The sequence below is a fragment of the Scyliorhinus canicula genome, chromosome 8, assembly GCF_902713615.1.
Source record: "Scyliorhinus canicula chromosome 8, sScyCan1.1, whole genome shotgun sequence".
NCBI classification, from domain to species: domain Eukaryota; kingdom Metazoa; phylum Chordata; class Chondrichthyes; order Carcharhiniformes; family Scyliorhinidae; genus Scyliorhinus; species Scyliorhinus canicula.
In genome coordinates this window covers 69,413,146-69,432,998 of record NC_052153.1, presented here as the reverse complement: position 1 = coordinate 69,432,998, position 19,853 = coordinate 69,413,146, and the positions used below count along the sequence as shown (strand labels likewise).

General features: G+C 48.1%; 1 protein-coding gene across 1 annotated transcript in view; it reads right to left on the bottom strand.

Moving 5' to 3' along the window:
• The window catches only part of LOC119970309 (A disintegrin and metalloproteinase with thrombospondin motifs 19-like), a 650,870-nt gene that overhangs the window by 561,348 nt on the left and 69,669 nt on the right, over nt 1-19,853 (bottom strand). The window contains exon 7 of the mRNA XM_038804712.1: nt 11,959-12,002. Within this exon, the coding sequence (XP_038660640.1) occupies nt 11,959-12,002 (44 nt within the window). The remainder of the gene's footprint in view (nt 1-11,958; nt 12,003-19,853) is intronic.

Genomic DNA, 19,853 nt, shown 5'->3' with positions numbered 1-19,853 from the left:
CAAGGAGTTAGACATCCCCGCCAGGGACTGTGCGATCTCAACCTGTGAGTGCACGACACCATCCAGCACATGTGTCAGGCGGTTGATGTTCTCCGTGACTGACTGCTGGGACTGTGCCATGGCGTGCTGTGACTGGGCCATGACCTGCTGAGACCTTGCCAAGGCCCGCAGCGCGCCGGCAATGTCGTTTTGGCTCTGGCGCATTGCTGCCTGTGAGAGGTGTCCCAGTGGGCAGGGTGTGTGAAGGGACAGAGGATGGGGGAGGGGGGGGTGTTGTCATGCAGGGTTGTCTCATTGTTGCAGCTCTCCGCCAACCTCGCATTGCACGATCTCCCGGGTGCAGATCCCCCAACAAGGTCCAGTGCCCTCTGCTCAAACGTGGTGAGGGGCCGCAGGATGGGCGAACCCCCTCCAGTCTTGCTCCGCTCACGGGTGTTGTGAGCGGTCTTGTCCTGTTGGGGGAGGGGGCATAGGTAGATCATTACAATACAGCAGGTATCAGCAGTCCGTTCAGATACTGGCACAGTTTGGGGGTCAAGTTGTAATAAGACCATTGCATCTCTCCACGGGGGCCAGAGCGCTGGATCTGTGACAACTTTGTGAACCACCCTCAACTCACTCTGCCCCAATCCCCCTCCACCCCCCGTGCCGGGGGGGGGGAGGTGGGTGATTAAGTAAAGGAGGGGGAGGGATGGTTGTGACCCAGGGGCACCCTCTTGGCACTTACCCTGGCAGCCCTGGTGAGGTTGTGCATCTTCTTCCGACATTGCTCTGCAGAGCGAGGGGTCTGCCCCACAGCACTGACGGCAGCAGCCACCTCACGCCAGGCCTGGCGCACCTCGCTGGCAGGGTGGCGATGCCCTCTACGCAGGCAGATGATGCCCCTCCTCTGCTCGATTGATTCGAGCAGCATCTCCACATCAGCCTCCACGAATCGAGGGGCTGCTCTCCTCAGCTCCGACATCCTGGCCTAGTTTCTGTGCTCGCCCGCGCCTTTTTACGGCGTCGGGCGGCGTCACGTGGGCGTGTTCGTCTCGTCGTCGTGTTCCGGCGTCATCGCGCACGTGATTGGTGCGGCCCCGTTCCTAGCCCATTTCCCAGACGTGAATACCTCGGGAAATGGGCCGTGTTGGGCCGTCGCAAAATTCGGCCGTTTTCACGGCCAACTTCGCGATTTTCCGCGGGTGCGGAGAATTGCGCCCTAAGGCTTTCAAACCGTGCTGAGTGAGAGCGGCGTCAAGCCAGCAGGTGAGATTTTGTTGAACAAGGTCGGAACATGCACCCTGAAAGTCACGCTGGTAGTGGGGGGTGTGGTTTCTGAGGCAATTGCGCAAAGCCCCAAGAATTCCGTGTATGGCCTGAAGGGACAAGGACGTTTTATGGTTCACTCTTGGATTGAAAGTGATATTGATGGTGTCTGCTTTCTCCCACAGTGACAATGGATTCCCATTGAACCCTCCATACTGTCCTGAATGCTTTCTATAATTTTGTGCATATTTACATTTACTGACTTTTTCAAACTCTAATATAATAATCTTTATTGTCACAAGTAGGCTGACATTGCAATGAAGTTAAAAGCCCCTAGTCGCCACATTCCGGCACCTGTTCGGGTACACAGAGGGAGAATTCAGAATGTCCAAATTACCTAACAGCACGTCTTTCGGACAGGTGGGAGTAAACCAGAGCACCCGGAGGAAAGCCACGCAGACACGGAAAGACTGTACAGACTCCGGACAGACAGTGACCCAGCCAGGAATCGAACCTGGGGCCCTGGCGCTGTGAAGCTACAGTGCTAACCAATGTGCTACCGTGCTGATCCCCAAGTATCCATCAAGGAGCATGTCTAAAATTTCTAATTTTTTTAATACAATGAATTTACGGACATTGCTTCTGATATGTTTGCATATTTTGACGTGCTTGAAAAGAATCCAACAAATGCAGCAACACATGTACAGATAATCTGAGAATAATTACACTTGATAAACCTCCAGCATTTGAGCATTATTCTGGGATTGTGGTCAGCAGCCTTTAGTCATCCACCAAGCCGTAATCATGAACTACCCAGTCGGTTCCTCCATGCAGTCTAAAGGCTTGGAAAATGATGTCATTGATATTAATGACTGCCAAAGACTCACTATAAAAGGCAGCAATCCATTTAATGAAGAGAGACCCAAAGCCAAAATGCTGGAGGGTTCAAAATAAGTAACTCCACTCCACACTATTCTCTGCAGGTATTCTCTACATTCAAGTGTATTGTGCCAGCGGGAAATCCAAGCACTGCCAAATCCTGAACATACCACAAAATGACCTGCACGTTGCCATGTTGAAAAACTTTTATTTGGTGAAACATATCCGGTCAAGATGAATCAGTTTAGGTCCTAGCTTCTTTAATATGGCTGTTATCGGCTTCGGCAAAGTTTTACAATTCACATCTACAAGGGAAACCAGGGAGTGATTGAAACTTCCTCATCTACCTTGAGGCATTTTAAAATTATAATTTTGCAGCAAACCGCACATCCTCTCCTTGATTATTGAAATTGAAATTACCTGACTTTGTTCTGATGGCAGTGATGCCTCTCTGAGAGCATCAGGAGGCGAAGGTAATGCTGTCCTGCTAACTGGCACAGCAACATGAAAGCATCCTCTTCCTTGTTTGGTAATTAGCTGAGGTTATATGGATGCATTCATCAACCCTTCTCTCCACCCCCCCCCCTCCTCCACCTCCCCCCCCCCCCCCCCCCCCCCCCCCCCACCACCGCCTCTCAAATACCATGCCAGTCCAAGCAAAGCCAAGCCATGCACAAAATTCTGCAGGGAGGACATTTAATCTTGAGGATTTGCTCAAAGCCATAATTAACATCACTTGTGTAATCTCCCCTCCAGTGACAGGTTTATCTACCTCTCAACATTCTTTTCCATTTGATGACAGAAGATTAAGGTTGTCAGGAAACTATCCTTATCCTCATTAGTTGGATTACACAAGATTGAATTAAACTTTAAAAACTTCAACCCTTTAATTTTGATGATACAAGCTTTTGCTGTTACTTTGTTCTCGTGGGCCAAAAGGGCCATTAGTTTCACTGTCTGTCTTTTCCTTCAGAATATCATACTGCAAATTTAAGTATGAGTAACTCAAACTTGCTGGTAACTAATGTTCGATATTTTTGGTTGGTTATTTAACTATTTCTGGGTTTATGCATGGAGAATAGAAGTACTATAAGTATTGGGAACTAGAAATTTGATCGTGCCACAAACCATTATTCAGCTGTAAATCTTTTTAAACTATTTATTCATGGCATGTGGGCATTGCTGGTCTGGCTAGTATTTATTACCCATCCCTAATTGTCCTAAACTGAGTTGTTTGCTAGGCCGTTTCAGAGGGCATCTAAGAGTCAACCACATTGCTGTGGGTCTAGCGTCACATATAGGCCAGACCAGGCAAGGATGGCAGATTTCCTTCCCTCGTGGACCGGGGAGGTATTTACAACAATTAGCAATGGTTTCCAGTCATCATTAGACTTCTAATGCCAGATTTTTTTTAAAAAATTGAATTCAAATCCCACCATCTTCGGAGGTTGGAATTGAGCCCAGGTCCCTGGAGCATTACCCTGATTTACTAGTCCAGTGACAGTACCATTCTGCCATGGCCTTCCCAAAATGAACGCCCGAGTTCCCTAAATGGCAGGCAGCATGTGCATGCTTATTGCATTCCGGAACTGTGCGACCATCTATATAGTTAAAGACAGAAAAAGTGGCGGATAAGGTTTAAGCCTGAAGTCTTTGTTTGAGACACTCATCCCAAAACTGGGCTGCCATGAACACAGCAGGAAAATGTGATCCCGGTACAACCTAATCGACGGTCCATAAGATAAATACTGGAGGCCAATTTTGGAACAAGAAGTGCAGGTACTACAACCTTCTCCATTGCAGAGCCAAGGACAGTTATAGGCTATCAATTAGACCTTTTTTATAAAAAAATGTTTTTTAATTAAGGCATATATATATATATATATATCAAACACAACCAAAACCAAAAGGAGAACAAACAGGAAATCTCATAACAAATAAATAACCAACACCCGCGCCCTGCCCTCCCTGCCTCCTCATTTTTTTATTAAAATACCCCAAAGTCCGTCCCCCTCCCCCTGCTGACTTAACTATGCTGAAAGAAGTCGATAAACGGTTTCCACCTATGGGAAAACCCCGCCACAGACCCTCACAAGGCGAACTTGATTTTTTCCAGCTAAGGAATTCCGTGAGGTTGCTCACCCACACCCCCGGTTTCGGCAGCTCAGAGTCTCTTTATCCAACAGGATCCATCTCTGGGCTATCATGGAGGCAACGGCCAAAACGTTGACCTCTCTCAACCCCTGGACTCCCGGGTCTTCCGACACTCCAAAAATCACCAATTCTAGTCTTGGGACCACCTTCACTCTCAGAACCTCAGACAGCATGTCAGCGAACCCCTGCCAAAATCCATCCAGCTTCAGACAGCCTCAAAACATGTGGACATGGTTCGCGGGCCCACCCACACAGCACCCAACCTACCCTCCACCCTCTCTAAAAACCTGGTCATTCTGGCCACCGTCATATGTGCCCTGTGGACTACTTTAATTGGATAAGGCTTAGCCTAGCACATGAAGAGGATGCATTTACTCTTCTCAGAGCCTCCTCCCATAGCACAGCCTCCAGGACCCTCCCCAGCTCTTCCTTCCACTTCCACTTCATGTCTCCTATCGGGGCGCCCTCCCAGTCCATTAATTCTTGTTTGTTTTTTAAATTTAGAGTATCCAATTATTTTTTTTTAAGGGGCAATTCAGCGTGGTCAATCCACCTAACCTGCACATCTTTGGGTTGTGGGGGTGAAACCCACGCAGACATAGGGAAAATATGCAAACTCCACACGGACAGTAATCCAGGGCCAAGATTCAAACCCAGATCCTCAGCGCCAGAGTCCCTGTGATAACCACTGCGCCACATGCTGCCCCGCCATGTCCATTAATTCTTTTACAAGTCTCAACACCCTGCCCTTATCAACGCCTGTTTTTGACACCACTTTGTCAGGAAAGGACGGCGCCAGTTTCTCATATAATTTTGCACCTGAAAAGTACTTGAACTCTATCCCGCTGGGCAGCTCGTACTCCTCTACCAGTCCCTCCAAGCTCGGAAAGCTGCCCCCCACGAATAGGTCCCCAAAACGCTCAATTCCCACCCGCTGCCACCCCTGAAACCCTGCATCCAGCCTCCGCCGGAACAAACTTGTGATTCCCACAGATCAGAGCCCAAACCATGGCCTCCTCCAGTCTCAGGTGCTGTCGCCATTGTTCCCATATCCTCAAAGCCCCACCATTACTGGACTTGTGGAGTACGTGGCCGGTGAGAACGGCAGAGGCGCCATCAACAGTGCTCCCAAGCTAGTGTCGTCACAGGACACTGCCTCCATCCGCTCTCATACCGACCCCTCCCCCACTACTCACTGCCTTACCATGTCTATATTTGCCACCCAGTAATAATTCATGAAATTTGGCACGGCCAGACCCCCCCCGCCCCCCAACTCCAGCCGCACATTCTTCACCTGAGGGGCTTTCCTCACCCACACAAACCCCAAGATTAATGTATTGATCGTCCTAAAGAAGGCCTTTGAGGTAAAATCGGAAGGTTCTGGAATACGAAGAAAAACCCAGGCGTACGGCCATCTTCACGGACTGCACCGCCCCGTCAATGCCAGTGGGAGCACGTCCCACCTCTTAAAATCCCCCTTCATTTGATCCACCAACCGGGCCAAATTCAATTCATGTAATTGCTCCCATCCCCGTGCCACCTGGATGCTCAGATCAGCGCCGGCCCTAGGGTTGCTGGCGCCCCGGGCAAGCTGAACTTCGGCGCCCTTGGGGGGGGGGGGGGCCGGGGCGGGGGGGGGGGGGGCCGGGAGGCGGGGGCCGAGAGGGGGGGGGGGCGGGGCCGAGAGGGGGGGCGGAGAGGGGGGGGCGGAGAGGGGGGGGGCCTAGAGGGGGGGCGGACCCGAGGGGGGGGCGGGGGGCGGACCCGAGGGGGGGCGGGGGGCGGACCCGAGGGGGGGGCGGACCCGAGGGGGGGCGGGGGGGGCGGACCCGAGGGGGGGGGCGGACCCGAGGGGGGGGGCGGACCCGAGGGGGGCCGCCCTGGGGGAAAGCGGCCACCGCGCATGCGCTGGTTGGCACCGGCCCAACTGCGCATGCGCGGGACCCGAGTCTGGCGCCCCCTAGCACATGGCGCCCCGGGCGACTGCCCGAGTTGCCGGTGCCTTGAGCCGGCCCTGGCCCAGATACCCAAAACCCGCCCCCACTACCTTAAATGGCAGCTCGCCCAACCTCCTCTCCTGCCCCCTCGCCTGGATCGGAAAGACCTCACTCTTCCCCATGTTTAACTTATACCCAGAAAACCGGCTGAATTACACCAAAGTGTCCATGATTCCCTCCCCCTCAATATTTTCCAATGGGTCCGATATGTACAGCAACAGGTCATCCACATACAGAGAGATCCTGTGCTTCACCTCCCCTTCCCCGCACATTCCCTTTCCAACCTCTTGACCCATTGTCGGTGGCTCTATCGCCAAGGCAAAAAGTAATGGGGAGAGTGGGCACCCCTGCCTCATCCCACAATGCAACCTAAAATACCCTGAACCTCACCGGTTCATCCTTGCACTCGCTGCCGCGCCCGATACAACAACCGGACCCGATCCACAAACCCTGCCCGAACCCAAACCGCCTCAATAGCTCCCACAAATTTCCCATTGTACCTGAACAAAGTCTTTCTCTGCATCCATAGCGACAGCACCTCCACATTCCGTCCCTCCGCGGGCATCAATATAACATTCAACAGACGCCTAACATTAGCCGACAGATGCCTCCCCTTTACAAACCCTGTCTGGGCATCCCCTATCATCCCAGCACACAGTCCTCAATCCACGAGGCTAAGATCTTAGCCAACAACGTGGTGTCTACATTCAGCAGTGATATTGATATCCACACTGCACCGGATGCTTGTCCTTCTTCAAGATTAAAACTATTGAGGCCTGCGATATCGTGGGGGGGGGGGGGGTGGGGGGGGGGGGCTCAACCGTCTCCCTCACCTCATTAAATGCCCTGACCAGCAAGAGCATCAGGGCTCCCAAAATCTTTTTATAGAATTCTACCAGAAAACCATCTGGGCTCGGGGCCTTCCCTGCCTGCATTGCCCCATACCCTCCATCACCTCCACCAGTCCAATGGGCACTCCCAACCCCTCTACCAGGCTCTGCTCCACCTTGGGGAACTCCAGCCTGTTCAGGATTGCCGCATTCCCTCCCCCCCCACATCCAGTAAGGGGCTCCGATTCATAAAGCCTTCGGTAAAGCTTCTCAAATACTCCATTTACCCCCACTAGGTCCAATACCACTCCATCCCGACCATCCTTCACCCTTCCAATCTCCCTCACGGCCTCCTGAGGCGTTCACCAGAGTGAACACCATCTGGAGCTTCTGCCTCTCCTTCAACAATCCTGCTTTCTGGGCCAGGTCCACCCTCAGGATCTCGTCCACCAACCTTGCTCCTCCTTCTCCCTATGCACCCGGATCGATCTAAACTCTTCCCAATCACTGCCTTGAGTGCCACCCACAGCTTTGCAGCCAAGTCCTCATCTATATAATTTAGTTCCACATAGCCCTGAATGGTGGTCCTCACCCGCTGCACACCTCCTCATCTGCTAACAATCCTAAGTCCAGCCTCCACTGCGGGTGCGGGGCCCCCTCGCCGATCCACTTGCAAGTCCACCCAATGCGACGCGTGGTCTGAAACCACGATTGGAGAGTACCCCGGGTCGGCCACACCCGCCAATAACGTCTTGCCCACCACAGAAAAATCAATCCGAGAGTACACCCTGCGCACATGGGAGAAATACGAAAACTCAGTCGCCCTCGGCCTCGCAAACCTCCATGGTTCCACCCCCATACCCACCATGAACCCCTTCAGCACCTTTTGACACAGCCGACAACCTCCCCGACCTCCGGCTTGACCGGTCAATCCCTGGATCAATGACTGTTTTAAAGTCCCCCGCCAACCCCCATAATCAACCGGTGTAAGTCCAGGACCAGGATCTTCCCCAGCATAACGCCTCATGAACTCCATATCGAATTTGGGGCATCAACATTTATCAGGATAACTGGCATCCCCTCCAGCTTCCCACTCACCATCACAAACCTTCCCCCTGAATCTGCTACTATATTTCCCACCTCAAACGTCACACGTTTATTTAGCAGCACTGCCACCCCCTGCGTCTTCATGTCTAATCCCGAATGGAAGACTTGCCGTACCCACCCTTTCCTTTGCCTTGTCTGATCACCAATCCTCAAATTTGTTTCTTGTAAAAAGGCCATGTCTGCCTTCAAACTTCTCAGGTGCGCAAAAACACTGAACCGTTTAACCAGCCCATTCAGCCCCCTCACGTTCCATGTGACCAACCTAGTCAGAGGGCACCCCACCCCTTTTCCTCCCAATCAACCATACCCCTTCTTAGGCCAGCCCCCGGACCATGCCACACGCCCCTTCAGGCCCACCCTCAGATGTCTACCGTCACCACTCCCTCCCATGCTACGCCACAGCAACAATACCTTTGTTGGCAGCCCCTCCCTCTCCCCTTGCCTTGAACAAAACAACTACCCCATCGTCCTCTACTGCACTAACCATCTGATCACTCCCTACTGCGCTCCCATTAACTAGTCTGTCCAGCTAGCCTAGCAGGCCCTGCTAAGGCGCCTAAACCTCCTACCCCCGCTGGTTCTCCTCCCCCACCGCCCCACTCGCACACCTCGCAGCCAACAATGCAACAAAAAAATGTGCACTCACCCCCATTCGCTACAAAACGTCTCGAGGGAGAAAAACAAAATATGCAGGAAAAAACAGAAAAAGCACCCATCTCCACACCCTTCCTCCTCAGTTCAATGTCATCCTTCACCTGCCAGTCATTTGTCTCTTAAAATCTCCATCGCCTCCTCTGGTGTTCCAAAATAGTGTTCTTGGCTAAAAGTCACCCAAAGGCGAGCCGGGTACAGCATCTCAAATTTCACTCCCTTTTTAAAGAGGGCAGCCTTCACCCAATTAAACCCAGCTCTCCTCTTCGCCAGGTCCACGCCGAGGTCCTGGTACACCCGAAGCTCATTACCGTCCCAGGTGACCACCATCGCCTTTGGCGACTCTTTTACCTGCGGCTTCCTCATCAGCACCCTGTGCGCTCGGTCGTCCTCTGGAGGCCGATCAAAGGCCGTCGCCACCCACTCATCAACTTCTGCAGCATGTTGGCTACATGCAAACCAGCATCCGCTCCCTCAATGTCTTCAGGCATCTCCACGATTCTTAGGTTCTGTCTCCGGGAGAGATTCCCCAGGTCCTCCATCTTCTCCCTTAACCGATTGGAAGTATCCCGCATGACACCTATTGTGGCCGCCAATGAGGTAAGCTGCTTCTTGTGCTCCTGCACTGTCTCCTCCACTTTCTGAATAGCCTGGCCCTGGGACTCAAGCGTCTGCGCCACACGGAAAATTCCCGCTTTCAATGGTTCCACCGCCTTGGCTCGGTCCTTCTGGGCTTCCCTCCTCTGTCAGCTAAACTTTTCATTTAAAAAGTCCACCAATTGGTCCATCGATCATTGGTCAGGCCTTTTACCCTTGCCATCTTGACCTGTGGCACACAAAGATTCTCTCGCTCCAACTGTTCCCTTCTTCTTGACCCAATTCTGGTCCATGGATCCACCCACCAGTCCCACCAGTGGGGTTTTTCATCTTGCACTCATCAGGACATTCACAACAATACCAAAATCAGGAAAATCAACAACTTTATACTGAATGAGAAGAGCGTGCTTATTGGTTGGCTAGTGGACTCTGACTAGTCGAAGGTTTGCCATGGATAATGCACCAGTTGATGGTGGCTGACAATGAAATTTTCCAGATGTTCCCACCAGGGAGATCTTCCATTCTCACTGACAGTGATCACTGCCCATCCCTGCTGCGGGTTCCTGGAGGTGGAGATTACGAACAATGGGAAAACCCATTGACAGCTGCAGGACCAGAACTGACGCTGTGGGGAAGGGGTCGAAAATCCTGACCTGACAGTTAAGTGGCAAGCATTGTTTGAAATTTAACCAGGCAGCTTGCATCGGATTGGTCAAAGCATTGCCCTGAGGAATTAACCAGTGAATGGTTCTTGCGTTTCTTTAAAACAGGCCTTATGTGTGTACATGTTCTTTCCATTTGCATTAATACATGTAGCTTCCAATATATTCATGTCCCTTTCATTGTTCACAATGGGCAAGGTACAGTCCGTACGCAACCAACCCCTGCTTGCAAAACTCAAAATATAGTGTCCAGCATTAGATGCGATTCTGTGATTGGACAATATTAGCTAAAAGATCCTCAGTGTACTAATAATTATGCTGACAAGCAATTTCAGATGCATTAAGTTGGGCTCGCAGTATGGCAAATTTGTGTGTATTGGAAGGTACTTATGTTAATACACAGAGCCCTGTTCTTTGCAGAGAGAAAGAACTTGGACACACACTGCGCCTATTTCAACTAAGCAAATAAATGACAGCCATTCTCTGACTCATTCCTCAGGACCTCGCCTTGACCAATCAGGGTCAAACTGCCTGGTTTAAATTTCAAACAATACTTGGCAGTTGACGGTCAGTATCATTCTCCATGACAACGCCTCTCACATATTTTCACTTAAATTATTCAGATATCAGAGAATGGCCGAGACAGTTGCCTGTTTCACAAATGAATAGTTCAGGTTAGGGCCAAGAGTTCAAGATGTTTGGAATGATGCGTAACCAATTGACATGTTTGTAATACGAAGGGCAAACATGTCACCCTTTCCATTTAGTTCTAACCCAACATTCTTCTTGCTAATTAAAAATAAATAACTGATAAAAGTATTACTAGGTACTGATTATTGTGGTTTCTAATTACATCTACTGTCATATCAAGAGAACTGATGGCTAGTTACAGTCACATGTGATTAGCTTTTTTTGATTTCAGAAGTTGTTAATTAAACCTTGAGTTAAGTTGATTTCAATAAACAACAAGATTCCTAATGCCCACAGTCAAATACGTTTCAGAGATTTCAATGTGCCATTGTAAATTATATTGTTGTATTAATTGTACATTTGGTTTCAACACCATGAGTTGGCCTATTATCACTGTAATGACTGGTTTTGCTGATATGCAAGTCCTTAAAGCATCAATTTATATTCAGTATCAAGCAACAATCAAAACAAGTCCAAAAGAGAATCTTACCGTTCTGCACCTATCGTCTGAAATTTAGAATACTTATAATTTTCTCTCTGTTGCACAAGGTAGATGGGAATGTCAGACAGAGTTCTCCATCAAGAAGAATTTAGAATGCATACATAGTACAAATGGTTGACCTCTGGAATATAGCCAGAGTTCCTATTTGATTTGCATAGTGTGGCTGAAAAAATACTTTATCAAACAGGAAATATTCAAGTATGACTTTGGCCACCACCTACACACAAAAAACAATTAATCTTTGGCTCAATTAAAGCAGCACCCATTCCAAGTAAAATAGCCATCACTGGTAGATCGTAATTGAGTAAGGGGATCATAAAGACTCCTGCTCCCAGTCCTATCGTTGTATCTAAGTGACTTTTTTTTTTAACCATTTAGAATTCTAAATCAGAATGAAGTCACATTTGGCAAAATATCAAGCAACAAAGGGCAAAGATTTCCTTTGTACATTAAACGTAGAAAACCTGTTCTTCATAAATGTAGCTCTAATTTGGCTAAACTGAGCATAAGGCAGAAATCCTCCATCCGGTGTATCAAATGTTTTGTATTCTATGGAACAGCAATTTCACAAACTTAAAATTCAAAGTTAACTGCACTGTGTGTTTGTTACATGCTCAGCAAGGTAACATATTTTTACTTACCAACAGTGTCACAGGGCTCATCTTTTTGTACACAAAAATCCTTCCTAAAAAGGAAAAAGTTACAAAATTTATTTTTGTAAAGCAGTAGAAACAAGGGAAAGGGCATAGGTCAATTAGCCCCTTTACTACATTTTCTATCCCTTTCCCATATCACTTTTCCAACAAAAATCTACTGAGCTCGGTCTTGAAAATGTCAGTTGACCCAGTATCAGAATCACAAATACAGCAGTACAGAGGCTGAATGCACAGAAAGGATCCATTTAGCTTATTATCTTTGTCAGTTCCTTGTAAGCTCAAATAAAAGCAAAACATTGCAGATGCAGGAGATCTGAAAGAAAAACAAAGTGCTGGAAAAACTCAGGTCTGGCAACACCTGTGGAGAAAGAAACAGAACTTCCAGACCAATATGAGTCTTCTTCTGAAGAAGTTATATTGGACTCGAAACGTTATCTCGATCTGTTTTTGTCACTCCCAAGGATGCTGCCAGACCTGCTGAGATTTTCCAACACCTTGTTTTTATTCCATTACATTGCTCCCTCCCCAGGCCTTCTGTCTACCACTTCCATTTTCCTCATAAATTGCTCTCTCTTCATTGATTCCCTGTACCTAAGCATTCCATGCTCTAATACCCCTCCAAGAGATAGCTCTTAACCTCTATCCTTTATCTTGCACACACCTCCCTTACTGTCAACAATTACCAAACCAGAATAAATACTTTCCCTATTCTGTTAGACCTTGATAAATTTTAAAACCCTTCATTTTATCTTCTATTGGCCTTCTCTGCTCCAGTAAAAATTGGTCCAATTTTTCAAGTATGTCCTCATAACTATATCTCCTCTGCCTGAGGTCATCCTGATGAATCTACACTGCACACAATCTTTCTATAATGAAGCACTAAGAAGTGAACACAGCACTCTAACTTTTGCCGAACCATTCCAGAAATGTATTATCTCTTTGGTCATAGCAGCTTTTAAAAATTGCTGTATGAGGTGGAAATTAGTCTGGGCCCAGTTCTCAGGTTGAGTCTCTGAGCAGGTATTTGGCATCAGTTGAAATTTTAACCCGTCTCCACCACCACCAACAACACCAGGAGCGTGGCACGGCAGGGGGTGCCATGCCATGGCCTTTCCGCCTGCACTCGTATTTTACCGGCAGCAGGGGAGATGGTGGGCAGCCCACCAACCCTTTTGACTAATAGAAACCCTTATGTGGCCAATAAATGGTCTCTTTCTGCTGCTACTGGTATTTTACCAGCAACAGGGTAGTCAATTTGCCTCTTGGAGAGGCTGCTCACAAACACCTCTAGGTGGACTCTCTAGGGACTAGGGGAGTGGAGGGGTAGATAGGTCTAGATTGGGCACCATGTGGTCCACACACGGTCTCTCCAGTGCCATAGGCTGCCCTGTGGGAAGCCCATCTCCAACCAGTGCCTTTAAAAGCGTACATGTTCCCTCATATGCATGTGTACTGCATTCCCTTTGTTACACAATTAGTCTTAGCAAAATTCTCTTATTAAGTTTGTCAGTATCATCTTGCTTTTAACTAATTCATGCTAGCTGCCCTTGTTCTCCAATTTGATCTTAAATTGTGGATTAAATCCAAGAGTTTGCACAAACAACACCAGTATGCAATTACAATTTACTCAGTTGCTGACAGGGTTTTAAAAAATGAGCAATTCAGTTCCAGAAAATTATTCATCTTACTGATTCAAGCAAACTTCAGAATGTTTTAATCTACTATTTAGACAAGTACTTGAAGGGGAAAAATTTCTATCCTGCAGGAAAGAAGTTTTCTGTCCTAAATTGGGCAAGTAGGATTAGTCTTGCAGTTATAGCAATTAACAGAGATGTTTCCTATTAATTGTAACCAAACTCACAACTGCAATAATTGGTTATGGAGAATGTTATAGTGGTGGAGAGAGAGGATATCCTGCATGGATCAAGGACAGAATCTATCTAGAAACTAACAGAGATACCATGAACTGGTGGGCATATTCTATAGGTCACCAACTCATGGAACGGATATAGCGGAACAAATTTGCAGGCAAGTTACAGAGCGGTGCGAAAGCTACAAATTATGGCTATAGAGAAATTTAGTTACCCCATGACAGACTGGGATTGTAGAGCATAAACGGCAGAAATAGACAAGTTTCTGAAGTGTGTTCAGGAGAATTCTTTTGATCAGTATATTTCTGGCTCAATGAGGAATGAGGTATTGCTGGATATGGTTCTGTGGGATGGGGTCAAATAATTCCATTGTCAGTTGGGAACATTTAGGGAACAGCGATCATAATATTATACGGTTCAGGTTAGCTGTGAAGAAGGACAAGAAGCAATCTGGGGTAAAAATACTTAATTGGAGGAGGGCCAATTTCAATGAGGTGTTATCTTTGAAAACTACACATTTGTGACGCCAAGGGTAAGTAAAGGAGCATCGTACCATAATCAAACTTTTCATGTTTTCTTGCTATTAAAACTTATTAGTGGTCCTGTGACTCTGTTCCTTCATTTCTCTCAAGAAAAAGTAAAAGTTATGATATTTTGAGCCAGGGTTGCATTCTAGAATCTTCCTGTCCAGTAGTAATACCAACTGAGGCCGTAACAGTATCCAGTGGGGTTTCCCCAACATCAATGTTAGGAACACTTATTTTTTGAAACAATATTCATGACCTAGTCTTGGGTATACAGGGCACAATTTCAAAATTTGCAGGTGACACAGAACTTGGAATACTGTAAACGGTGAGGAGGGTGGTGATTAGTGGGCATAGACAGGCTAGTGGGGAATAGATGGGCCTGTGACAGATGAAATTGAATGCAGAGATACATGAAGAATGAAAAGAGGCAATATAAAATAATGGCACATTTCTGAAGGTGAAAGGGGAAAAGAAATTCCTGAAGGTATGTGTGTACAAATCATGGTCCTGGACAGGGTTAATTCCTCCTCATCATGTGCCATGCTCAGTCTAATTCAATTTAAGGTGGTCCACCGGGCACACATGACGGCAGCGAGAATGAGCAAGTTTTTTTGGGGTAGAAGACAGTTGTATGAGGTGCAGAGGCAGCCCTGCAAACCATGTCCACATGTTTTGGGCATGCCCGGAGCTTAGAGTGTTCTGGCAAGGGTTCGCGAGGGCAATGTCCAAGGTGCTTAACACACGGGTGGTGCCGAGTCCAGAGATAGCAATCTTTGGAGTGTCAGAAGACCCGGGAGTTCAGGGGGCGAAAGAGGCCAACGTATTGGCCTTTGCCTCCCTAGTAGCCCAGAGACGGACTTTATTAATGTGGAGGGACTCGAAGCCCCTGAGTTTAGAGACTTGGGTTACCGGCATGGCTGGGTTTCTCAGCCTCGAGAAAATAAAGTTTGCCGTAAGACGGTCTACGCTAGGGTTCTCTCGGCGGTGGCAGCCGTTCATCGATTTTCTCGGGGAAAATCAAAATGTCAGCAGCAGCAGCAAGCAGCAATCCGTGGGGGGGGGGGGGGGGGGTGCGTGAGTGCTTCATTGGGATGGTGTGGGAAGACTGGGTCGTGTGGGGTAATGTCTATTTAATTGTTATTGTATATTCTCTTTTTGCACTATGTTAATGTTCACACTAGTTTGTTTTGTTATTATGGTTACTACTGTTTTATTATGGAAAATTCTGCAAAACATTAATAAAAATACTTTTTTTAAAATGTGTGTACAAATCACTGAAGGTGGCATGTGGATCGAGCAAGTGGTTTAAAAGGCATATGTGAGCCAGGGTTTTATAGATAGGAGCACAGCCCCAGATTTACGCTCCTTGGTCGGGTATGCAGAGAAAGGAGAATTCCCGGCTCTGTGAATCCAAACTCTGAAAATGGGCACCCGCAGTTGGGATTATCGTTCTAGGGGCAGGGGGTCCCGGTACAAGTGCGGAGGCTGCCAGTGCAGAGGCAGGTCATGCACAACACAAGAACTAGGGAGAGGCAATTCAGCCCCTTGAGCCCGCTCCGCCATTCAATACCATCATGGCGGATTTCATCTCAGCCTCAACTCCACTGTCCTGCCCATTCCCAATAACTCTTATCCTAAGGTCATGGCCGGCCTCCAGGTTGCTCGACAAGAGGAAGCATCCTCTCTACGTTTAATTTGTCAATCCTCTTTATCATCTTATATATCCCAATTAAAAGGCCTGGCTCTGCGCTCTAGCACTTTGTTGAAGTTATTTTTTAAAACACTAAACAAAATAAGTCCACACCCCTGTCTGCTCACTCTCCCCATGCCCCATCCATGTCAATCCTTGCAACCTCATGTCCCCATCCATACCTCAATGACCTATCAGTCACTCGTCAACCCAAACCTCTCTGTCCAGCTCCCAATGGCCCCTCATAAGAATTATGCCAACCCATGTCCCACTACCCAACCTCATGATCCATTAGACTCCCTATGTAAGCCATGACCCTCCACCTACACCGATGATTCCTCATAACCCCACACTAACTCCTGATGCTAGCCTATGTCCTGCTACCCATCGCCCCATGGATCCTCAAAGCCACTATATCTCCACATCCCCATGGCACTTTAGCATCCCTATGCCAACTTAGTGCCAACTCATGCCAACCCGCCCTTTCCCTTTACCATGCCAACTCACCTAGTATCCTTTGACAGCTTGATAGTTCTTCAACAGTTCCTTGACAGATCTGACAGTTTCAATGAGTTTATGCACTTTATTTTTCACAATCATGTTCACTTTTAACAACTCCAAAGAGTGCCTTACGTCTCCGAAGGGATACCCGGGCTATTGAAATAAATGCACCAAATTCATACCTCCTGTTACCTATTCTGATCTTCACACTTCGGGTTTCACATCCCTGACCAACCAAAATCCCACTTCAATGGACCTAGCTGCCTCTGTAAATCTCAGCCCGACCAGGAAATCCTCAATCAACAATAGGAAATGCCGTTTTTGGGGAGGGACTTAGGATTTCAGGCCATTTCAGGGATTTTTGCACGACGCAGAGCCTCCCCAGCATAGTACAAATCTGGGCACAAAAGCATATAAGTTATGATGGACCTTTCTAAAAGACTGATCTGGCTTCGGCTGTAGGACCGAGGCCAATTTTCGGTACCATATTTTAGGAAGGATATGAAGGTATTAGAAAGGATGCAGAAAAGTTTCACTGGGAAGGCTCCATAGATAAGGGAGTTCAGTTGCATGGATAAATTGGAGAAGCTGCGGCTTGGCTCCTTGGAGAAGAGGAAGTTGATAAGCGATTTGGCAGAAATGCTCAAATTCACGACAGAGTAGGTGGAGAGAAGTGGTTTCCAAGAGCAGAAGAGTTGAGAAATAGAGGACATCAATTTAAGGTCATTGGCAAACAAACACCAACATGAAGAAAAACTTGTTTAAGTAGCGAGTGACATGAAAATGCACAGCCGGAGAGTTAGGGAAGTGGGGCTAGCCAAGTTCATCTTGCACAGAGACAGGAGGGGTTCCATGGGTCGCATGGCCTCCGTCCGTGCTGCAACTATCCTACAATACTGGGAAATTCCTCGGAAGCTCATAATCCTTGAATATTTGATAGCAAAACTGGATTAAAAACTCTTGGAGCATTTGCTGCACACCTGTTTAGGCAGATTTGTGGGCATCTCTGAAACCACTTCCAAGTGGCCAGAACCTTCGAAAGGGGAGGTGCACTCAGAATTCACAATGAACAAAAACACTTTATCCATAGAGAGTGAGAGCGCAGCGCAGTTCCCTGTAGCTCTCTTGGGAACTCACACCCCCATATCTTTTTGTTCTAAGTCTACAATATAACATGGGAATACACATAACTATTAGCAAGTGGCAATTGTGATGGCACAATTAATTAGCATGGGTTTATTACACATTTCTGCATGGCTACTATATAATATAAACATAATAAATCATTTTGATTACTCCCCAAAAAATGTTTAGTTCAAGTTATCATCAATATCATAAGGCTGTCAAATGAATCACACTATATCAAGTAAACACTGGCAAGTCAGATTCAAATAAACAATGACAAATATTATAATCACAGGAGTCCAGAGAAGGATTTAAACTCGGTGGTTTATTTAATAAATCAATGCGAGGCTACAAAGCAGTGGGCAGTACATCCAGTCCTAGCCAGGAGGATTCAAAGATGCCGATTCCTATCCTGACAGGCTTATATCGATCCGTTTTAAAGAGCCCCGTTGTTAGGCCTCCGCCCCTCAGCGGGGGAGCTTGTATTCCACGAGGCCCATGGGGAGATCAATCAGGTCATCCCACTGGGTCATCCCCCGGGGGGTTATCACATTATTGCAAAGTCCGCCAGTCCCTCCGTCATAGAGGGTAGAAGAGGCCTATTTGGTCACTTCGCCCGCAGCCGCACTTCCAGTAGTTGCGGGCTGAATGGGGGGGGTTATAACATATTGGGGAATGTGTTTCCGTGCCGATCGTCTGGAGGGTGCTGTTAGCAGTTGCTCCCTGGTCAAACTGTCGTCAGAGACTATGAGCGCTTCTGACTCCATGTCTGATCACGATATTCAACCTTGCACATCTCTGCATCCTGGGCATTGGGGAGTGTTGCCCCTGGGTGATGGGCAGGGGTGGAGAGCTAAATCATCTGGCAGGGCCGGTTCTGGTTCAGGCTCCCTGTCTTGTGCTTTTGCACAATCCAATCCTTGGTTTTCACCGTAGAAGAGACTGGTCCAGTCCTCGCCACTCCAGTTCCTGATACCCACCGGGCACCGTCTCCGAAATTCCTGACATATACCCGTGTCCCCTGGCTGGAAACCTCTGTACTGTGTCTGTCTGCTGTGGTATTGTTTCAGGAGATCCGCAGCAGGATTCTCCATTCCTGAGACTACGTATTGACGCCGGGGTAGGATTCGTGGACTTCCACGATAGCAAAACTGATGGCGCACATGGACCACTATTCTCCGGCCCTGATAGAAGCCTCCTGGCCTGCGGCACAACTGTCAGCAAACTATGGCGATGTTGGACACTTTCCGTAACCCGTCTCCCTCCCTCAGCAGTCACGGTGCCTGCTTCAGGATTTTTAAAAGCACAAGTGAAACTTGCCATCGGGAATTCGCCCAGTGGAGGCGGAGAAACGCTGAGGCCCCGGAGAATCCCGGGTCGGGCCTGCTGATAATATGCCAACAGTGTTTACGGTACGTGCGTTCTGGAATGTATTGATGCTGCTGTCGCGGCACCGAGAATTACAATTTGGCGTGAAACAGGCGCCCGCCATGATTTTGGCGCCAGCCTGGCCACTCCCAGGGGTGAAGAGACACTGCTGGTAGGAGCTTTTGATGTTCCTGACAGTGCAGTTCACTGCTGCACCAACTGTGCGATGTCACTATCAAGTCCCAGCTAGCAAACGTAGCTCCTGGCGAGCATCTTCATCTTGGACACTCCGGGTGTCCATTGTTTAGGTCCTGCAATATGGCTTTTCTGCCTTGACTCAGGACCAGAACATGGGCTCCCCACAGAAAAATGTCGTCCTCCACGCTAAGCTCTTGTTGCTTAGTTGCAAAACCCCTCAGCTCCTCAGGCAGTCTTCTCTACTGTCCCCCGTGCAGGACAATGTGGCGGAACTTTGATAATGCCGGGTCCACTCACGAATCTGCAAGGCTGTGACCGGAAAGGTGTCCATAACATTCAGGGTCAATGTGACCTCATCTGCCACTGGAGGAGACGGTGCGCATTCTGGAAATGGGAGTCAGATCAAGGCATCCGTGTGTGCGATTTGCACACCCAGGCGATACTCGAACACATACTCATATGCTGCCAATAATAACGGCAAACGCTGTATACAGCCTGACGCTATCGGTGAGATTGTTTTGTCCTCCTTGAGTAGACCGAGCAAATGTTTGTGATCTTTAATGGTTATAAAGCTCAGCCCATAAACGTATTGGTGGAACT